The sequence below is a fragment of the Lutzomyia longipalpis genome, chromosome 2, assembly GCF_024334085.1.
Source record: "Lutzomyia longipalpis isolate SR_M1_2022 chromosome 2, ASM2433408v1".
Classification (NCBI taxonomy): Eukaryota; Metazoa; Arthropoda; class Insecta; order Diptera; family Psychodidae; genus Lutzomyia; species Lutzomyia longipalpis.
The window spans coordinates 4,770,944-4,791,231 of NC_074708.1; the positions used below are offsets into that span (position 1 = coordinate 4,770,944).

The 20,288-nt window shown below is 37.3% G+C and overlaps 9 protein-coding genes across 11 annotated transcripts in view; 4 read left to right on the forward strand and 5 right to left on the reverse strand.

The window, feature by feature from the left end:
* LOC129788711 (mucin-5AC) overlaps positions 1–20,288 on the forward strand; it is a 1,053,002-nt gene that overhangs the window by 338,632 nt on the left and 694,082 nt on the right. The gene's annotated exons all lie outside the window — the stretch shown is intronic.
* Positions 136–12,521, forward strand: LOC129788794 (5-demethoxyubiquinone hydroxylase, mitochondrial). 2 transcript variants are annotated; one of them, XM_055825132.1, is made up of 3 exons: positions 136–378; positions 11,653–11,979; positions 12,043–12,521. In XM_055825132.1, the coding sequence occupies exons 2-3, from the start codon at positions 11,660–11,662 to the stop codon at positions 12,272–12,274; spliced, it is 552 nt and encodes a 183-aa protein (XP_055681107.1). In that variant the 5' UTR covers positions 136–378; positions 11,653–11,659; the 3' UTR covers positions 12,275–12,521. The 2 variants fall into 2 exon arrangements, with proteins under 2 accessions (XP_055681107.1, XP_055681106.1); XM_055825131.1 differs by lacking the exons at positions 11,653–11,979; positions 12,043–12,521 and adding exons at positions 1,019–1,167; positions 1,233–1,742 and having other exon boundaries at positions 143–378.
* Positions 370–10,607, reverse strand: LOC129788756 (protein shifted-like). Of its 2 annotated transcripts, none has more exons than XM_055825082.1 (7): positions 9,937–10,607; positions 4,868–5,068; positions 4,513–4,755; positions 4,296–4,439; positions 1,771–1,971; positions 886–981; positions 370–820 (listed from the first exon to the last, which is right to left on the reverse strand). In XM_055825082.1, the coding sequence occupies exons 2-7, from the start codon at positions 5,052–5,054 to the stop codon at positions 561–563; spliced, it is 1,131 nt and encodes a 376-aa protein (XP_055681057.1). In that variant the 5' UTR covers positions 5,055–5,068; positions 9,937–10,607; the 3' UTR covers positions 370–560. The 2 variants fall into 2 exon arrangements, with proteins under 2 accessions (XP_055681057.1, XP_055681056.1); XM_055825081.1 differs by having other exon boundaries at positions 371–820; positions 4,260–4,439.
* Positions 12,510–13,507, reverse strand: LOC129788781 (farnesol dehydrogenase-like). The gene has a single exon (XM_055825115.1). It carries the CDS (start codon positions 13,505–13,507, stop codon positions 12,707–12,709), a length of 801 nt encoding a protein of 266 aa, XP_055681090.1. The 3' UTR covers positions 12,510–12,706.
* On the reverse strand, positions 12,510–14,597 carry LOC129788777 (farnesol dehydrogenase-like). Its single transcript, XM_055825112.1, has one exon. It carries the CDS (start codon positions 14,595–14,597, stop codon positions 13,833–13,835), a length of 765 nt encoding a protein of 254 aa, XP_055681087.1. The 3' UTR covers positions 12,510–13,832.
* LOC129788366 (farnesol dehydrogenase-like) lies at positions 15,185–15,949 on the reverse strand. The gene has a single exon (XM_055824340.1). It carries the CDS (start codon positions 15,947–15,949, stop codon positions 15,185–15,187), a length of 765 nt encoding a protein of 254 aa, XP_055680315.1.
* LOC129788367 (farnesol dehydrogenase-like) lies at positions 16,407–17,171 on the reverse strand. The gene has a single exon (XM_055824341.1). The coding sequence runs from the start codon at positions 17,169–17,171 to the stop codon at positions 16,407–16,409; it is 765 nt and encodes a 254-aa protein (XP_055680316.1).
* Positions 17,690–18,525, forward strand: LOC129788779 (farnesol dehydrogenase-like). The gene has a single exon (XM_055825114.1). The coding sequence runs from the start codon at positions 17,711–17,713 to the stop codon at positions 18,470–18,472; it is 762 nt and encodes a 253-aa protein (XP_055681089.1). The 5' UTR covers positions 17,690–17,710; the 3' UTR covers positions 18,473–18,525.
* On the forward strand, positions 19,218–20,208 carry LOC129788778 (farnesol dehydrogenase-like). The gene has a single exon (XM_055825113.1). The coding sequence runs from the start codon at positions 19,371–19,373 to the stop codon at positions 20,133–20,135; it is 765 nt and encodes a 254-aa protein (XP_055681088.1). The 5' UTR covers positions 19,218–19,370; the 3' UTR covers positions 20,136–20,208.

Consider the following 20,288-nt stretch of genomic DNA (forward strand, 5'->3'; position numbering starts at 1 on the left):
AAGAAAATCTTTCAATTTAATGATAAAAAAGTTATTTTTTGCAATTTATTGTAAGAAAAAAGAATGAAAATGATTTTTCAAAGTTTTCAATTTAATTTCATCTTCTTACAAATCACAAACGCGAATGTAAAATAAAGGAAATAAAGTTATTGTGTCTGACGGGTTAGCTGGCAAAATAGAAAACAAAAAGTTGGAGCAGCAGCAATTTTCATCATTTTCTCAAAAGAAAAGTAATTTTATTGATTAAAATTGTCTCAAATACCTCCAAGAAGTATCCTCGCAGTGATCCCTGGTTGAATCCTTGTGGAAAAACTCCAAGAAATTAGGAAAATCTTGTTCTAACCTCACATTTTCATTAAGCTAAATAATCCGCATCAGGTGAGTTTTCTCTCTTTTTTTTTTAAGTAAATTTATTATCACATTAGAGATAGAGTATAAAAACGAATTCAATGGGAGGTCTTGAGACGAGACACAGAAGGAGATCCCAAGTTCTGGGGGCATGCGTTGAGAAATTGGAGGGTTTTTTTTCTTGAGAGAGAGATGAGCAGTCAATACCATCTTCACCGCTTCTTCCTGAGGGTGCTGCTGTGGTAATTGGGGCGCGTATGCTTCTCTCTGCGGGCACAGAATTTACCAAACCACCCCTCAAAGCAGAGGCATTTGTGGTCAGGCATGCACACACCCTTCTTGCAGGGCTTCTTGCACGTTGATCTCTGTCTCCGGCCAACTTCGCAGTGCTCCCCGGAGATTCCCGGTGGGCAGCGACACTTGTTGGGCCCAATGCATTTTCCATTATTCTGGCACGGGATGGTGCATTTAGCTGAAATGAAAAGGAAGGGAAATTGTGGAGGGAAATAAGAGAGAAGGAGCTTCCGGAAGACTTACAGATCTCACAGCGAAGCCCCAGATATCCTTTGGGGCATTCGCATTTGTCCTTCTGGACGCACTTCCCGCCATTTAGGCACTTTTCCGTACAGATACCTGAAATTAAATGAGAGGCGTCAATGAATAATTTCAGTGCAATGTCGAGAGTGAGGGTGCCAGTGATTGTGTCCAGGCGGTGGCTCCACAAGAGGCCAACACCCATGATTGATGAAATAATTCGTGTTGATCATGCTGGGGAATTGGGAGCTGATCGTATTTATGCTGGTCAAATGGCTGTTTTGGGTAAAAGAGTTTCTCTTGCAAATTCCCTGAATAAAATTCTCAGTGAAGGATTTTCCTTTTTGCAGGAAATTCAAAGATGGGCCCCACAATTCAGCACATGTGGGATCAGGAGAAAGAGCACAGAAGGAAGTTTGAGGTGCTGATTAATGAATACCGCGTACGCCCTACAGTAATGACGCCCTTTTGGAATGTAGCAGGATTCGCTTTGGGCGCAGGAACAGCCCTCCTGGGGGAGAAAGCCGCCATGGCGTGTACTGTGGCCGTTGAGACTGTGATTGTTGATCACTACAATGATCAACTGCGACAGCTGATGGCGGATCCCAAGGTGGATCAAGAGCTCTTGGCTACAATTACAAAATTCCGCGATGAGGAACAAGAGCATCACGACACAGGGATTGATTGTGGGGCAGAACAGGCGCCCTTCTATCGTGCTCTTACAGAAGCAATTAAACTTGGCTGTAAAGCAGCCATTGCGATCTCCAAGAAGGTTTAACAAAAAAGGAGCTTCCGCAGTCTTTTTTTGTACATATTCCCATTTTCTAGTCTAATAAAGTCTCTGTTCTAATAAAAAGAAATCTTTTTTGATTTCTCTCAACTTCCTACCTCCTTCGCAGTGACGTCCCTGGTATCCTTTAGGGCACGAACAGACGGCAGGTGCCGTGCAATTGCCCCCATTCTGGCACTGTGGGTAGCACAATGCTTGCGTGCAGTACTGACCCATGTAGCCTTCTGGGCATTGGCAGATCTTTTCGTGATTGCACCATCCGTTATTTGCGCACTTCTTATCACATTCAGGATCTGGACCTATATATTTTTTTTAATTTTAAGGAATGTCTCGAAATTTTTTTTTTTTTTAGTCAAAGGAATAAAGCCTGTTGGCTTTTTTGTGTCATTTTGCTGAAGCTCAAAGTTAGAAGCACACAGAGAGTGAGAAATGTGGTAAAAAGAAGCAATTTAATGAGCACAAGGAGGGAAAAAGTTCTTATTTGATGATGCAAGCAGGGTTATTCGCAAAATCTGTTTGAATTTTTGTTGTTAGAGATTTTTAATTAAAGGAGCTTATACATTGTCTTAGGAAAAAAATCATTCATTCTTGGAAATAATTTAGGAAAGTGTGAGATTAAATAAATAATAAGAAATCAATGAAAAACCTTTCTAATCATTTTTTTTTTTCAAAAATCATCAATGAAGCATTAGCGCGAATGCTTCATACGTTGAAAGAGTCAAAAATACATAATACTGACGTCATTCTGTGTATTTTTGTGCAAATCTTGATGGATTTATTTATTACCCAGTTTATTGCAGAGGAGAATGGAAAATCTATTTTAAGATTTATTTTCTTTTATTTTATACAAATTTTCCACGAATAAAGAAATCCACACAAAATCGAATAAGCAACTTTCCGCAGATTTTTTGAATAACCCAAGGGGTGTTTATCTTAATGAAATTATTCCGATTATTCGGATGATTCGCTAAAGAAATCAAAATAATAAGAAGACAAACATTTCTGTTTTTTAGTCTTAAATTGGTAGAGACTGAAGAGCAAAAGCCTAGAGTACTAAATTCTAGACAAAGAAGAAAAATTCAATTTAGTACTTTATAGGGTTAAATTTAGTACTTTTCCTATTGAATTCTTCTTCTTCTTCTTCTTTTTAAAAACTTCAGGGCCGGACGTCATTTCGACATCCACACAGCCCCCTATTGAATTCAGTATACTTTTCAGCTAGAATTTACTACGTTTTCGGCTAGAATTTACTATGTTTTTGGCTAGAATTTAGAACTTTTTCGGCTTCAATCTATTACTTCGGCTAGATTTTAGTATTTATTGAAACTTCAATCTTAAGAAGTAAATTCAATAATTAAAAGTACTAAATTATAGCAGAAAACATTCTAAATTCTAGCCAAAAACGTAGTAAATTCAAGCTGAGAATGTTCTGAATTCAATTGGAAAGAGTACTAAATTTAAGCCCAAAAAGTACTAAATTCAAGCCGAAATACTAAATTTTAGCTGAAAATGAGAATATATAGATCTTACGAAATACATATTGTGATTATTCACCTATCTTCGAATTATTTGCGAAAACACTCAAAATATTTGGCAGATAAACACCCCTTCTGTCTGATCTTCTTAACCTCTAGGCCGCCAAGCGGGGTCGTTGAACGACCCCAGCCCTATATTTCGTGCTATAACTTAATAAATATAAAAGATACCATTCCCATCTTTTGGAAATAAGTTCTTTGGTTATCTGAGGAGGTTGTGTAAAAATTTCAGCGCAATCCGTCCACCACAAGAAAAGTTATTAAGGAAAATGTAGAAGAAGGGAATTCAAAAATTGGTGTAACGGCCATGCTGCGGAAAATTTCTCAGAATGAAGTTAGTCACATCATGAATCATATGGTTGAAGGGGGTTGAAGGGTTGTGTTTACTTTCTCACTTTACCGTCTCAGTGTCAGAATTATCGCGAATAAGTAACATAAACAACATAAATCATAATTAGAAGCATATAAATGTGCAAAACAATAAAGAATATTCGAGAAATATTGCCATTTATCACGGTGCGGGAAGTGAGGGGAATGTGGGGAAGCAGTGAAAAAAAATAGCAGTTGCGGTCAACTTCGTGGCAAATTTCTCACGAAGAAAGTGTGAAAAATGTTTTTCCCTAATATCTTCTTCTGCGTGTTTCCGGGTGGCGAATTTGTGATGCAAGGGGCAAGAGGACTATATAAGGAGTCTAAAGGTAGTGACCCGACAGTTCCCGGTTTTATAGTTTATGAGAAAATCGACTTCCTTCTTGGGGTCGTTCAACGACCCCACCTTGGCGCTCTACGGAAGCTCCAAGGTCTTGGCGGCCAGCAGGTTAAGAAAAGCACATGTAAAAAAGAAAATTGCGCACGTATCTTTCCGATCAAAATGTTCAAAAAAATTAAATCAAATAGAGGAAATTATTTTTATAAAAAAAAGATTTCTTCCTGCGCAATTTCCTTTTTTTTTTCAGAGAATAATGAGAGGATGGAGAACAAAAACCCATAAATAAATGTTAAATTATAATAAAAAGATGAATGATTCGTCGATTTTGGAAGCAATACACTACCTTGCGAAGCCGTTAGAGAAGCTCTGTCATACACACCTCTATGGGCGCACTCCTTCTTGAGGGTGAGCCTAAGGGGGGTACCGGGCAGGGGTTTACCCTTGCGTGTCTGTATGAGCAAACCAATGCTGAACATTGCAATACCCGATACATTACCCGAGCATGGCAATAAAACACTAAATTCTGCAAAGAATAAAGAAAGAAAAATATTTTATTGAATTTTCTTTGAGCTTCAATAGCTTGCGAAGGAGCTTACCTTTAGGGTTTCGTGGGACACGCCCCTTTGTCTTAATTGATATTGTGGGTGGCTTAAGAATATTTTCATCTAATGATTGCAATCTATCGAAATGATAATCATATTTTTTGGCACCGGATTTCCATGTAAAATTCACATAACTTACTTCACTCGGTATTGTTGGAAGGTAGATATTGAAATTGGGATCCTTTATATGGGGTGATACCTTACCATTATCAATTGCAAATATTTTCATTGAGAACCCTTTTGTACGCAAGAGAGAGAGAAAAGAAAATAATTAGAATAAAAAATTGAGAAAGATTCATTAAAGAAAAAATAATTGCTAAAAGGCACAGAAAAAAGCAAAGAGACTAACCACTAAACATCTTCACTTGCATCTCATTGATCCACAGCGAGAGATCATTGTCCTTCTCAAAGTGCAAGTGATGGTGGTGTCGATGATCGAGCCCCATGTACAAGTGATCGTGCCGCGACCAGACATTCACGAATATAGGGCAAGTCAGTAGGATGTGGAGACAGATGTTTTGCCAGAGATCCGGCATTTTGCCAAGTTAAACTGCAATGAAGAAGTACATAAGAATGAATTAGCCATGGAGACGATGTGGTTTCAGTTTTCACTGCAACATAATTAATATGAACTATGCGACAAATTTTGTTTGTGCAATTTTTTAGGTTTTTATTCTCATTTCTCAAAAGAGTAAAGAATTCATATATATTTGAAGATTGAAATTAACAAATCATATTAATGTGATTTTTGCATTTGAGTTGGTGCCTTTTGACAATCTATTGGACAAATTTTTACGCTTGACGTCTCTTTTCTAACGTTTGACGTTTTTGCTTTAATGTTTCTCATGTTATGTATGAACGTTTCATGTTTCTGCTTTAACATTTGATCTTTTTTCTAACTTTGATGTTTCTACTTTAAACGTTTCTATTTAAATGTTTCGATTTTCTGCTTCAACGTTTGACATTTATGAATAAACGTTTGACGTCTCTTTTTTAACGATTGACGTTATTTTTATTTAATTTTAAACCTTTTTTTTGTAATTTTGGACTAAATAAATTTTTTAGTCAACAAAGAGACCTTAAAATTAAAAATAATGTTGCATAGTGTAGTAACTTGGTCTTATTATATGTTCCAAATGTTGTTGAAGATTGTGTAGAAATTTGAGAAAATCAAACACAACAGGGTGATTAATTTTCAATGGGCAAAAAATCATCAAAAATTCTCAATCTTTATATCCATTATAAATGCAAAACTTAACCTGATGGACAAACACGTAAAAAACACTAAACAAAAAAAGAAAAAGAATCCACTTAGAACTCAACTAGAACACACTAACGATCTCAAAAGGGAATAAAAGGAAAGCAAAGAAAAAAAAAAAAAGATCTCCATTCGGTTGAAGGATCATCTGCATTGTGAGTGATTTTGTGCAGAGCATTAAATTTACACCTTTTACTTCGTCTCCACTATCGTGTTCCTTTCACACACCATCCGTGTGTGCCATGAGGAGCTTGTTGGGAAAAATGGTAATCACGCTAATAAAAAATGAGGTGGAGAACTTTAAATTTAAAGCCAGGAGGCAGCCACACCACAAAAAAGCAAGTGAGAAGTGATTAGGTGCATTTTGCAAGAAAAAAAAAGATGGCAAAAGAATGATGCATGGAAGATGGAGGTAAAAGGCAGAAACCAATATAGAGAGAAGAAACGACGTGTAGCCTTTTTATCCCAACTTGGATGTTCTCACATGTCGTGTGTTTTGTGTGAGCAGAAAAGATCGAGAGGTGTGCTACAGGTGATCCACATACACTTGCTGCAGGGTTAAAGATCACGGAAAACAAGAAGGTGCACATTGGTGGAATTTTTTGTTCGATAGGAAAATTTTATAAAACAGTTTTAAAGACATTTTTATTTTTAAAAGCATTTTTTGATAAATTTAAAAAAAAAAGATTTTTAATTTATAAAATGATTTTTTCTTGTTTTACAAATAAAATTATTTTAGTAGTTCCTTCTCCTTATAAGACAAATTGATTCTCTAAGTCTCGTTAACTTGCTAACTTTAAATAAAAATTATCGACTTAAGAAAACTATTTTAAGGAAGGTTCTGAGAAATAGTTCTATGTGAGGATCACTGAGATCCTCTAGGCTTACATCTAACAGTTCTTAAAAAAAAAATCTTTTAGCTAAGAAAACGTTGTTGGAATTCGTCCTGATGTAATCATCAGAAGTAATAGGTGAAGAACTTTCGTTATAGAGCAACGTAAGGACCTTCTTTTACAAAGGAGACTGCATCGATCTCCTGTTCTTACTGATCAAAATCGCAATTGAACTAATCTTTTTCTTAATTGTGATCAAAACTATATTTAAAATTTGCGAAAAATTTTATTCTAAAATATAAATCTCAATGATCATCGCCAAGATCACGGCACAAAAATCAATTGATCATGCATATTTAAGAAAAGATTTAACTGACATCAAGTCTTTGGTATTACACCCATAACTACTAAATAGAGACATCAAGAAGCCACAAAATGTTTACATTAGAAGTGTGAAACCAAAAATAGCTCCTCAGCTAAGAGGTGAAGACATGATCACATTTTCCAGTCAATCAATGTGTGTAAAAAGGCAGGAAATATTTATGATATTTTATGGTTCTCTCCATATTGTAAAATCGTTAGGGGCATTATACATATATCTATTTTTCTCTAAATGGTGATGTGTTTTGAGAGGCAAAGAGCACGTTTCCTGAATGATCAATGTTGGGAGCACATCAGGGGGCAGGCAATCCTCTTCTCGCAACATTGGTCTCTCCTATAAGTCAATCTTGTTCTTCACACCAAACATAACACATCAATATGCCTTTTTTATGATCTCACATCGCGCGGGATTATAAGGGCAAATCAACAACAGGTGTTCCCATTCTCACATAATTTTCTATGATAGATTCTTTATTTTTTCCTCAACTGAATCTCGCGCTTGATTTCATATCGTGTTCTCTTTTTAATTTAACTCTCGTAAAGATCTTCAATCCTCATCATTTTGTGGTGTTTTTTTTTTCTTCTCTATTTTGTCGTTTCTTGGTGTATTTTTCTTACGATCGCATCCACACACAATGTTATTTCTATACGCTCTTCTTGGCTTTTTCTTCCCCCTTCGACCGCTACACCGGGGTCCGCCAGATGCATGGAGGAGATGTCTTAATACCCTTGTTGAACATAATTAATGACAATAGACACTTTGCCACTCGTTTTTAGAGGGAAATTTGTTGTACATATGTGTGTTTTGGGCGTGAAAAGGAGATGGTCTCGGTATGATTTGTCTTCTCTTCTCCCATTGTACAGCTTCTGCCCTCATCCATCCATCCATACCTCGCTGTGCTAAAGAGCTTCTCGCACCGAATGTCCATCATTTCTCACTTTTTCTTCAATGTTGTTTTTTTCATCGCCTCTTTTTTTTCACTTCATCTTGCTGTCTGCATACCTTGGTATTGATCTTCCCATCAGGAATGACTGAAGATGGACAAAAGAGATGATGTGAAATATTGGATGAGACTCAACAAGAGACACACTATGGGGTGTTTGTCCAATAAATATTAGGTATGAGTTGTTTGAGGACAGCTGTGTAAATTGTGCAAAATAATACTCCTCATTTCAATGCTTGAGGACTTTCTTCCCAAAAATAGCTTCCTCGTGCTCCTGAAACATCCTCTCTACACAAACCTTTTGTAACAATCATTTGTGACAATGAAGATCGCACAATTGGCATCTTCAGGAAGTTACTTTTTCTCCAGAATTCATCTTCTTATATGCGCATGATTTATGGTATTTTGTGTTCCTTTTGAACACTTTGGGTTTTATAGTGAGGAGGTAAAATTTTCACGATTGAAATGCCCTTTTTTAGGGAAACAAATTTAAACCAAAGATTAAGATTTAGTTTTTACCTCTAAAGGACTCCTTAATTAGCACGTGATCATATTTAGGATTTTAAGAGTCTTTTTGAGTTATTTTAAGGACCTAACAAAGTTCCAATTTTAAGTAAGACTTTCAAAAAAAAATTTAGAGTTTTAGAGTTTCCGCATTTTTATTTAATTTTTTTAATTAGTTTTTACACTTCCCTTATTTCTCTGCATTTTCTTTAATTATTCGTGTTTTCGTGTTTTTTTTTAACTTCTTTTAATTTTTTATATAATATTTAATCTTTTGCGGTTTTTGTTTTTTTTTATATAGATTTTCTAAAATCTTAAAAGATTGTTTTTCAATTAATTCTCTCTGTTAATAAAGAATGAAGCCCTTTATTTAAAAAATCACAAATGACTTCAGCCATACCATAGATCTCATAAAATATCAATACCACAAATTCCGGACTTAGAAATCTTTCTTAAGATCACTTAAAACGTCCTTTTCGCCTCAAGATTTGTTAAAAACGAAATAAATCTGTGTAAGTTTGAAAATCTTATAAAGATCGCAATAAAACGTCCTGCGATCGCAAAAGATCACTTTACGATCGCAAAATAACACTCAACGATCGCATTAAAAAACATTCTACGATCCCAAAAGATCACCCTACGATCATGCCAAAAGATCACGTTAAACACAGCGCAGACACATTCAAAATTGAACAAAAAAAAAAAAAAGAATAAGAGCCGACAGAGAGATTGAATTTGATGACATCGCGACATGATCAGTGTGCGATCATTTTAGTTATTTTAATATACAGATGGAAGATGTTAAAAAGCAAGACGAGTGTCTGCTATAAGAAGCGAAACACAACACATCGCGGAGTCTCATGTTGACGACAATCGGTCTACGTTCTGCGGTGTGATGTTCATTTGCCCAAGATTGTGGGCTTCTCTTTTTTATTCCAACAAATCTTTCTTTTCTATTTTCTTTTGGGCAAATCTTCTCGGGGCGAAGAGACAAAATATGTAATATAAAAAACGTGGGAGCGCAAATCGTGAAATATTCACCTGGAGGAGCGCAATAGCACCATTAGAGGTACAAAACCAAAAATAAATAAATAAATGAAAAAAAAAGAACTTCCTACAATTGCACGCTCCCGCGCACAATTTGCGCTAAAAATAAATATTATATACGAGAGGAGATGTGAGAGAGTTAATAAGGAATTAATGGTAGAACCAAAATGGGGAGGACAGCGTGGAGGTGCGAGGAATTGGCAAAGTAGCTATTTATAATATTTTCTGCTGGTGATCATTTCTCTTTTCTTTTTTGTATTTATTCTTTTCCTTCTCCAGCACTCTTTCGCGATGGTGTTCGCGCGTTCGTATTTTCAGCAAGTCTCTTTTATGTGATAAAAATCACCGAGTTTTGTGCGAATTTTTTTTGCACCAACTTCTCGCTTCTCACGAGTTAAGTTGAGGGAAATGTGCGAAACGACATGGAGGAGAGAATCATCTCAACACTTACGAGATTGGTCAAATTTTCTTCTCTTCAAAGCAATTAATTAGCAACGAAGAAGCTCCCCTCGTAGGTGAATTCATAAAAAGCTTCCCGTATAGCTCCCTTGTGCACTGCGTGGTCACACAATATCTCCGGATGCTGTTGCGCAGCGATCTTCTAGTCCACGGTGGATTTCATGTTTTTTTTTTCGTGTCGTTCCCGATCTTCACCACTTTGTGCTTCTTTTCTCAGTCTTTTCTGCACTCTTTGTCACACCACAAATCATAAATGAAACAATACCGCAACCACTCGATCTTTGTCACAGGAAACAACTTTTTAATTGCTACGTGCGCGCCTTAATTGGGAACTCGGGAGCGCAGCACAAGAATTGAAGATGAAGAGAAAAAAAACGAAGATGGGTCGCACCAATGCCAAAATGCGGGATTTCTTCTCTTGTGGGTTTAATACCGAAAAATGCGCTTCGCGAGGAATTCAGCGGGATGTATTGAGGGGAAAATACACAAAAAAAAAGAAGAGAACTCTGTGTGCCCGGAGACGCTCTTTGCACGGGATGATCACGGGACGAAAAGTGTTGTACGTTCAACAACAGCTCGATGGTGACTGGTTTGGCAAGAAAAGGCAGAGCAAGCCACAAGTCTTGAGAATTTGGATCGTTTTTACCCGCACGGTGCTTCCACAAGGGGTGGCAGCTATTGAATTCTACTTGAGGAGTTACTTTTATGCTTAACATTTCTCTAATTGTTTAAATTGGATTTAAAGTGAAAATTGCTCAAGCTGAACTTGGCAGTTCTTTTTATTCAAAAATTATTTAATACAGTCGTGATCGTGCAGTAGGACCATCGTCAAAAAACTTCTCCGCGGTATAACGGCTTCAAAATGAGGAATTTTGCCTTCGTAGTAGGACAATTGGTATCCTACCTTTCCAATAGTACTAATTGTCCCACTGCGAAGGCGAAATTCCTCATTCTGCAGCTGTTTTACCGCGGAGAACTTTTTTTGACGACGGTCCTACTGCACGATCACGACTGTAATCAAATGTTCGATATTTTTTCCAAAGCTTTCGACACGTTTTCGGATTTTCATTGCTGACTGTGAATGACTAATTAATTTGGCAGATTTTGAATGAAATCCTTATCAGAAGAACAGTAGAATATGCTTTTCAAAGTTCTGATAAAAAACGTTCATCTGCAGCTTCTGGAAAGGATCTAGACCTAGGCCGAAAGCTCTTGAAAGTAAAAGTCTTAAGGAAAAAGCTTTAATTTCGTTTTTAGTCCTTTTTTTCTCGTGCTTTATTTTGTGGTTTCTTTATTTATTCAGCTACAATTCAAATGAATAAAGTAAAGGTTCTGAAAGGGTTAAAAAAAACCCCAAAGATGCGTTACATTGTTAAAGCTTGAATGTTAATCAAAATAATCACAATTCCCACAAATTGTCTATCCTTACCTATATAACTTGTGCTCTTATACGACAAAGATCGTTTTCACTGCTTCTCCTTCGTGCTCGTATCATTTCTTTTTTATCTTCTTCCACCAACCATTTGATCGTTCTTTTTTCTCCTATTTTCTTCTTCTCTTCCATCCTCATTGGCGCGCAATTTTCCTGCGCACTGCAATTATGCCATTTGTGCTCAAACACACTTTATCACTTGCAATTTCACGTGATTTTCCCAGCATAATTTCGCTCATTTGGATTTCTTTTTTGCCCTTTTATTCACATTTAAAGGTGAATCATGGAAGACATTGAGAATTTTACGGAGATTCATGAGGAAGAGAAACTTGAGCTTCATGATGAATTATCAAAGGAGAAAAAATACACAAAATCTCTGCTCTGTCCAGGAGCTTCTTCTTCCAAAGGAGGGCTTTCAACCCTCAGAGAATTCAAAGAACTACTTGAGAAAGATGTTCAGAGGTCTGAATTGCAGAAAGCTGGTCTCACAGAGGAAGAGCAGGATCTCTTCTTTAAATTCCGCCAAAATTCTTCACTTCCTGACACACAATCCTTCCGTGATCGTTTGGCAGTAATCAATGAGAAGATTGAGGATTTTTTCAAGTTTGTATTTAAATAAATAAAAATCATTTTTTTTAGTCAAAATTAATTTTAAATCATTTTTAGAACTGATGAGAAGAATGTAAAATTGCAACATCCAATGGATGCTCTTGCTGAGATGGAAAAAATTTTTTTTGATGATTTGAAGGACATTCCCAGTCTCAGGAAGAGGCGAAAGATGATGATAAAGGAGGAGAAAAAGCTTGAAAAGATCCTCAATACACCGACTAGTTCGGAAAGGACGCAAACTAACCTGAATCCCGGAAGATCAAGGAAATCCAAATGGGATCAACGATGAGAAGAGAGTTTTTTCGGAAGTTCAAAGGAAAATCCGTTAAGTGAATACGAAGAGAAAAATATTGGTGAGTTGCTTTTCTATCTTTGCTAAGATTCTGGGGCAGCTCACAGAATGATTTTTAACCAATAAAGAAAGAGTCATTTGAGTTTTACTATCCAACTTTCAAATTCGCGCCTTTAGAAAAAGTTTCATTCATGTTTCATTGGAAAGTTTGCAGCAAAGAAAATAAATTCAGTTAATTAACGTATTTTATATATTTTGCTTACACTACAAAATAATAGCACAAAATTCACTGGAAATCCTAGAAAATAGATTACCGCACTTTTTAGTTTCAATTTTCACATAACAATATATTTTTTTAAATCATAGAGAAAATAACTAAAGACCATTAAGGTAATTAACAAGAGAGATAATAAACTTTAATGCCATCAATTAAGAATTCACTCTAATGGGTTTAATCGTTAGCTCCTGGATTTGAACGTGTGCTGGGGTGCCGAGAACATAGAGAACGGCCTGGGAAACATCTTGGGGGAAGAGATGGGGAAAATCTCGCAGAGCTTCCTTGCTGAAGTGCGGTGAGAGTGCCGTTTGAACGATCCCTGGGCTAATGCTGGAAACTTTAATCCCAAGACGTTCCTTTGCAAATTCCTGCCGTTCTGTTTCCGTGAGAGCGGTGATGGCGTGTTTTGTGGCTGCGTAGACGTTAAAGTAGTAATCCGTGGGGAGATTAGATACGTGATGCCCAGAGATGCTATTCATGTTGATTATATGCCCAGGGAAGGAGCGCTTCTTCATGGATTTGAATGCTTCACGCGTGCACGAGATGAAGCCTGTGATGTTGGTGTTGATTGTTTCACTGATTTTCGATGAATTCCCCTCTTGGAAGAGCTTCATTGAGGGATCGTACACACCGGCATTATTCACGAGTACATCAATCCCACCAAATTTCTCCGCAATACGCGAAAATGTCTTGGCCACCTCATCATCATCCATAACATCGCACTTTATTCCGTGAAAACGTAGCCTCTGATGCTCAGGTAGGGTACTTCGCACCTCATCCAAGCGTTCAACACGTCTTGCCAGGCCAATAACCACCATTCCTGCCTTTGCGAGATCTTTGGCTATTTGTGCCCCAATTCCGGAACTAGCACCCGTCACAACGGCCACACGATTCTCCCAGCGTTCCATTTTTGGTGCACTATTCCCACAACAGGAGATTTTTCTCCTAGGCATTGAACTAAACTAAATCCCAACGCTTGATTATCGCAACCTTTATATACCGTCTGGTGCATTCTCACGATAATTCACAATTGTCTGTCTGTTAGGGAAGATTGGGATTGAATTTAATCACAGGCATATCTCAGTGATTACACGATGTAGGCGGACAATTAGCGCAATTGCACAGCGCAAGAAATTAGCATTTCAATCGATAAAAAAACTCACATTGGAATTTTATTTTTCTCTCACTTTTTATTCGATCAATCAATTGAATTCTCTTTCTTTTTTAATAAAAACCTTTCACCAAAAAAGGGGAAAAAATTGTGATTTAGGGAGAATGTTAATAAAGGGATTCTGTTGGAGAGATGACGAGTTCCTTGATGTTCACATTGGGTGGGGTGCCGAGGGTGTAAAGAACAGCGTTTGAGATGTCTACTGGCATAAGATGTGGAATGTTTTTGAGACTTTCCGCACTGTAATCCGGAGTAATTTCCGTTTGAACAGTACCGGGGCTGATGCTCGTGATCTTTATACCAGATTTCTCATTAATAAAGTCTTGTCTGAAGGATTCAGTGAGTGCAGTGACGCCGTATTTGGTTGCTGGGTAGATGTTGAAGTTCATGTAACCGTATTCTGTAGGGACAACAGGGATACCATGCCCCAGGACACTGTTGATGTTGATGATGTGCCCATGAAAGGAACGTTCTCGCATCGACTGATAGGCTTCGCGAGTACAATAAAAGACTCCCATGAGGTTCGTGTTCACTGTATTCCGCATTATATCAGAATTTCCAGCATCAACGAGCTTAACAGCAGAAGTCCCAATCCCAGCATTGTTGATGAGCACATCAATCCCTCCCAGAGTCTTCTTGATCCACGAGAAAGTCTCAATAATTTCCTCTTCATTCATTACATCACACTTAACAGGGTAAAAGTGTTTTTGCACCGCCTCGGGGAGTTCCTTCTTCAAATTCTCCACTCTTTCCACCCTCCTGGCCAAGGCTACAACCACCATTCCCGCATTAGCGAGATCCTTGGCAATTTGTGCGCCAATCCCGGCACTTGCGCCCGTCACAACAGCCACACGATTCACCCAACGATCCATTTTCAACTAATCACCATTCACGTAACGAAAAAAAAGATTTTGCCAAATTTCTTATCACGAGATAAGTTCTAAAATTAAGAAGTTGTGATAAGATTTCTTTAGGAATTTATAATGCTGACTGTATACACTGCAAAAACTTCTCTAAGACAACCTCAACGTCTTGCAAAGAGTTAACGACTAACTTTCTCAACTTTCCCCACTACAGCATAAATAGTTTCATCTGCAGAGATCAAAAACACTATAAGTTAATCGTACAAGTTCATTTTATTACAATTTGCGGAAGAATTTAAATTGCAGATACAGGGTGGAGTGATTGAACTTAAATTTCCGTTTTATGTCAATATATTATTAATCCGTTAAAAATACGACAAAATTATTAGATTTTGGTGCATCTTGTGTTCTTTTTTCGAAGCTAATATGCTCTCTAAACTATTAGCTCAACGATTTGATTGATTCCCAACTATGAGCCCTTTATTTTAAGATCTTTCTGAACTCTATAATATAATACAAACGCTTAAAACATGAACCCACAGAGTTAGTTAGAGGCCAATAGTACGAAATACCCGTTTTAGTAAAAATTCATCTGTTTAAAAAAATGATTTGGTAGGAGAGATAATGAGTTCCTTGACATTCACATTGGGTGGAGTGCCAAGGATGTAAAGAACAGCCGCTGAAATGTCTGCTGGCATAAGATGTGGAATCTTCTTAAGGATTTCATCACTGTAATCCGGAATAATTTCCGTTTGAACGGTACCAGGGCTAATACTGGTTATTTTCACATCAGATTTCTCCTTTATAAATTCCTGTCGGAAGGATTCAGTAAGGGCTGTGACGCCATACTTGGTTGCAGGGTAGATGTTCAAGTTAATGTCTCCATACTCTTTGGGAAGAACCGGAACACCATGCCCAAGGACACTGTTAATGTTGATAATGTGTCCTGGGAAGGAACGTTCTCGCATCGACTGATAGGCCTCTCGTGCACAGAGGAAGACTCCCATGAGATTTGTATTCAATGTCTTCCGTATTTTATCAGAATTTCCAGCATCAACAAGCTTTACTCTTGAATTCCCAGTCCCAGCATTATTGATTAGCACATCAATCCCACCAAGAGACTTCTTAATCCACGAGAAAGTCTCAATAATTTCCTCTTCATTCATTACATCACATTTAACGGGGTGGAAGTGTTGCTGAACCTCTTGGGGGAGTTCTTTTCCTAAACTTTTCACTCTTTCCACCCTTCTGGCTAGGCCCACAACCTTCATCCCTGAATTAGCAAGATCCTTAGCAATCTGAGCTCCAATTCCGGAGCTAGCGCCCGTTACAACAGCTACACGATTTAGCCAACGATTCATTTTTAAGAAATTTACTTCTAAAAGATTTTGTTAAGTTTAAAATTTAAGAATTAGAATTTTCTATTTGGGCAATTTTCCTTTAGAGAACCTCCACGTCTTGTACAGAATTAGAGACTAACCATTCTCATCTCCTGCACTACAGCATAAATAGCTTTATTTTACAGAAACTAAAAAATCAAAAAGTGTCTAATTATCTAATTATCTGTGTTAAGTATGTGTACATTCCAGTAATTAACTTATTTTAATTATTTTGAACATTTTTTTATCAATAAAATCTTATTTCAACATGTACTTAATATCAAATGATTGTCGTCTACATGATAAAAAAATTCAATGAACCTAGAAGTTTATTTGGATACAATGTTTTTTCTCAGAACCATTTTTTTTGGATAAAGCGGAATGTTTAAATCGTGAACCCTCAATGTTGGAGCCCGATCTGAGGAGGTAATTTGTTTCTTTAATAAAATGATTCTGTAGGTGAGATGAGGAGTTCCTTGACATTCACATTGGGTGGAGTGCCGAGGGTGTAGAGAACAGCAGCTGAAATGTCTGCTGGCATAAGATGTGGCTTACCCTCGATGTTTTCATCACTATAAGACGGTGTTATTTCCGTCTTTACCCTACCAGGGCTGATGCTGGTGATCTTTACACCAGATTTATCCTTTATAAATTCATGCCGGAAGGTTTCAGTGAGGGCTGTGACACCGTACTTGGTTGCTGGGTAGATATTTAAGTTAATGTTTCCAAATTCTTTGGGAACAACCGGAACACTATGCCCTAGGACACTGTTGATGTTGATGATGTGTCCTGGGAAGGAACGTTCTCTCATCGACTGATAGGCCTCACGTGCACAGAAGAAGACTCCCATTAGGTTTGTGTTAACCATGCTACGCATTAGGTCAGAATTTCCAGAATCCACGAGCTTGTTAGTCGTATTTACAATCCCAGCATTATTGATGAGCACATCAATCCCTCCTAGAGTTTTCTTGATCCATGAAAAGGTCTCAATAATTTCCTCCTCATTCATTACATCACACTTAACAGGGTAGAAATGTTTTTGCACTTCTTGAGGGAGCTCTTTCTTTAAATTCTCCACTCTTTCCACCCTCCTGGCCAAGGCTACAACCACCATTCCCGCATTAGCGAGATCCTTGGCAATTTGAGCTCCAATCCCAGCACTTGCGCCCGTCACAACAGCCACACGATTCACCCAACGGTCCATTTTCAACTAAATCAATTTTCTTTTCACGATAAATATTCTTAAATTAAGAACTTTTAAGAATTTTCTTTTTGGGAAATTTTTTCTTTACTTAAATCTCGAGGGTACCTCCTCGTCTTGCACAAAATTAGAGACTAAACTTTCTCATCTTCTGCACTACGGCATAAATAGCTTTATTTCTGAGAATGTAAAAAAGCTCAAGACTTTATTAAGTCTAGTCCAGTAATTAACTTATTTTAATTATTTTAAACATTTTTTCTCAATAAAATTTCATTTCAACATGTTCTTCCTTTATAATGATTGTCTTACGTGATTAAATAATTCATTGAACCTGAAAGTGAGTTGGTTTGACTTTCTTGTCTCGTCGCTGTGTAAAATAAAACAGCTCTATCAAGCTTTTACATAATACCACATAAATTCTCATTGAAGTTTATCTTGAGAAAGCTCATTATTTAATAAAATGCGACGAGATAAAGCATAAGTTGCGATAGCACAGCAGCAGCTGTGCTTGCATAGGCTACATATGAAGTGCTCAGTACAAAATGGATCGTTGGATTGGTAAAGTGGCCGTTGTGACGGGAGCTAGTGCTGGAATTGGGGCGGAAATTGTCAAGGATCTCGCAAAGGCGGGAATATGTGTTGTTGGGCTAGCAAGGAGGGCGGAAAGGGTGGAAGCACTAAAGGATGGGCTTCCTGAGGAATTTCGCAAAAATCTCCATGCAATGCGGTGCGATGTGGCGAATGAGGAAGAAATTGTTGCAACTTTCGCCAAGATTGTGGAGAAATTCGGTGGTGTGGATATCCTCGTGAATAATGCTGGTATTGGGAAGTTCGATGTGAAGCTCACTGAGCGTGGAAGTGCCTCATCGGTCAATGAAATTGTTAAAACAAATCTCATGGGGGTGATCAATTGCACGCGAGAAGCTGTTGCATCAATGCGAGATCGTGATGTTGCTGGACAAGTTATTCACATCAACAGCCTCTTGGGGCATAAAGTAACGATGCCCCCGTCTGGAGTCGACTCCAACTTAAACGTCTACCCAGCTACCAAATTCGCCATAAGTGCTCTCACGGAGTCCTATCAATTTGAGATGGTTGCAGAGAATCGGAAGATTAAGTTCAGCAGTGTCAGCCCCGGTGTTGTGGCCACAGAATTTTTCGATGAAACCACTTTGAAAAATCTTCAGCATTTCCCCCATTTGCTCTCTTCGGATATTAGTCAGGCAGTCCTCTATATTCTCTCTACACCCTCGCACGTTAATATTCAGGATGTGCTGATTAAACCTCTGGGATGTAGATATTGAGAAGGAGGAGAAAATTATTTGTGAAAAATAAAATTCTAACAAATAAAAGAAAATTCTTTGTGCAAAATTCTTTTCTTTATTTTGTGAAATTCTGCAATTTAAATATAAAAGCTTTCGACGAATTTTCCACTCTAAAATTTCTTATCTACAATATTTTGATAGGAAAATGAATTTTCATTACATGAAAAGTCTTCATAAAGATCTTTTTGAGCAAATTTGATAAAAATTCGTGAAAATCATTTTTTATTCACAAAGAAACTTTATAAATTGAATTTTTTAAAATCTAACTAACTTTTATCTTAAAATTAATTCATTAAAAGATTTTAGCGATTTAAGCTAAAGACGGAATAAATGGGTTAATTGTAGATATAATTTAGGCAAGTAATGTTGTGAAATATTCGGTACAGTCTGCCTAAATTAATCTACAACAGTCCAAATGATAAGATGGGTCAAGTTTGTACTCAGGGTTGTACTTATTACATCATTATCAAAACTTTCTGTCTTTATCAGACTACGAATGATATATTTTGCCACCCGGCGTCTCCACTGCTATCTTTAGCACCTGTTACGATAGTCAAGTAATCAAAATATTTTCTTCGTATCAAATAAAACATTTTAGGTCTTAACTTTAAAGTAAAGAAAACTACGAGAGTTTAATGAAACTTTCAAAGCTCTTTTTTTCTCGTTTTGTCATTCAGACTTTGGAATAATTATTCAAAGTACTTTTATTGCGCAAGAAAATAAAAAAAAGATGAGACAAATAAAAATGTTATAAAGCTATTAAAGTTTCTTTTGCATGATAAAAAAATATAATCATAAAGATCACGATCACGAGTTGTCTTAGCTGTATAAATAGAGCTCGCAGACTTAATTTAATTGAAGTTAATCATTCTTAAAAATGGATCGTTGGTCGAATAAAGTGGCCGTTGTGACGGGAGCTAGTTCTGGAATTGGAGCGGAAATTGTGAAGGATCTCGTGCGAGGAGGAATGATTGTTGTTGGACTAGCAAGGAGATCGGAAAAAATTGAAGAATTAAAGAAAGATCTTCCCAATGATCGTCGCAAAAATCTCCATTCAATGCAGTGTGATGTGACGAAGGAGGAGGAAATTGTGGCAACATTTGCAAAGATAAATGAAAAATTTGGTGGAGTTGATGTTCTCATTAATAATGCTGGAATGGCATTTATGGATCTAAAGCTGACTGATCCGGGAAATTCTGTGGCATTCAATGATACAATGCAGACAAATGTCTTCGGATTGATCAATTGCACGCGTGAGGCTATTGGAATAATGAAGAAGCGCAAAATTCACGGCCACGTCATCAACATCAACAGCATCCTTGGGCATAATGTTGTCTTTCCCCCACCTGGATGGGAAGCAATGAACTTCAATGTGTACGCAGCTTCGAAGTTCGGTGTGACTGCCCTCACGGAAATCCTTCGTCAGGAGATGTCAAAGGATGAACTTCCCATCAAAATTAGCTCAATCAGCCCAGACGTGGTGCAGACAAATCTCACTGAAATGTTCAGCAAGCAAAACTTGGCCAAAACACCTCATCTCCTCTCCTCTGATATCTCTCAGGCTGTTGTCTACGTACTCTCAACTCCCCCGCATGTGAATGTTCAAGATGTTCTACTGAGGCCCCTTGGGTGCCGCTATTAAATCACACAAAGTGAATAAATGGGTGGGAAAATATATTATTTTAATGTGCGGAATTTCACGCAATATCTCGATATGAACGCATAATTTAGCATGGAATGTGTTGAATAAATATTATTATTAAAATGAAAGATATTGTGGAATTTTTATTTACTT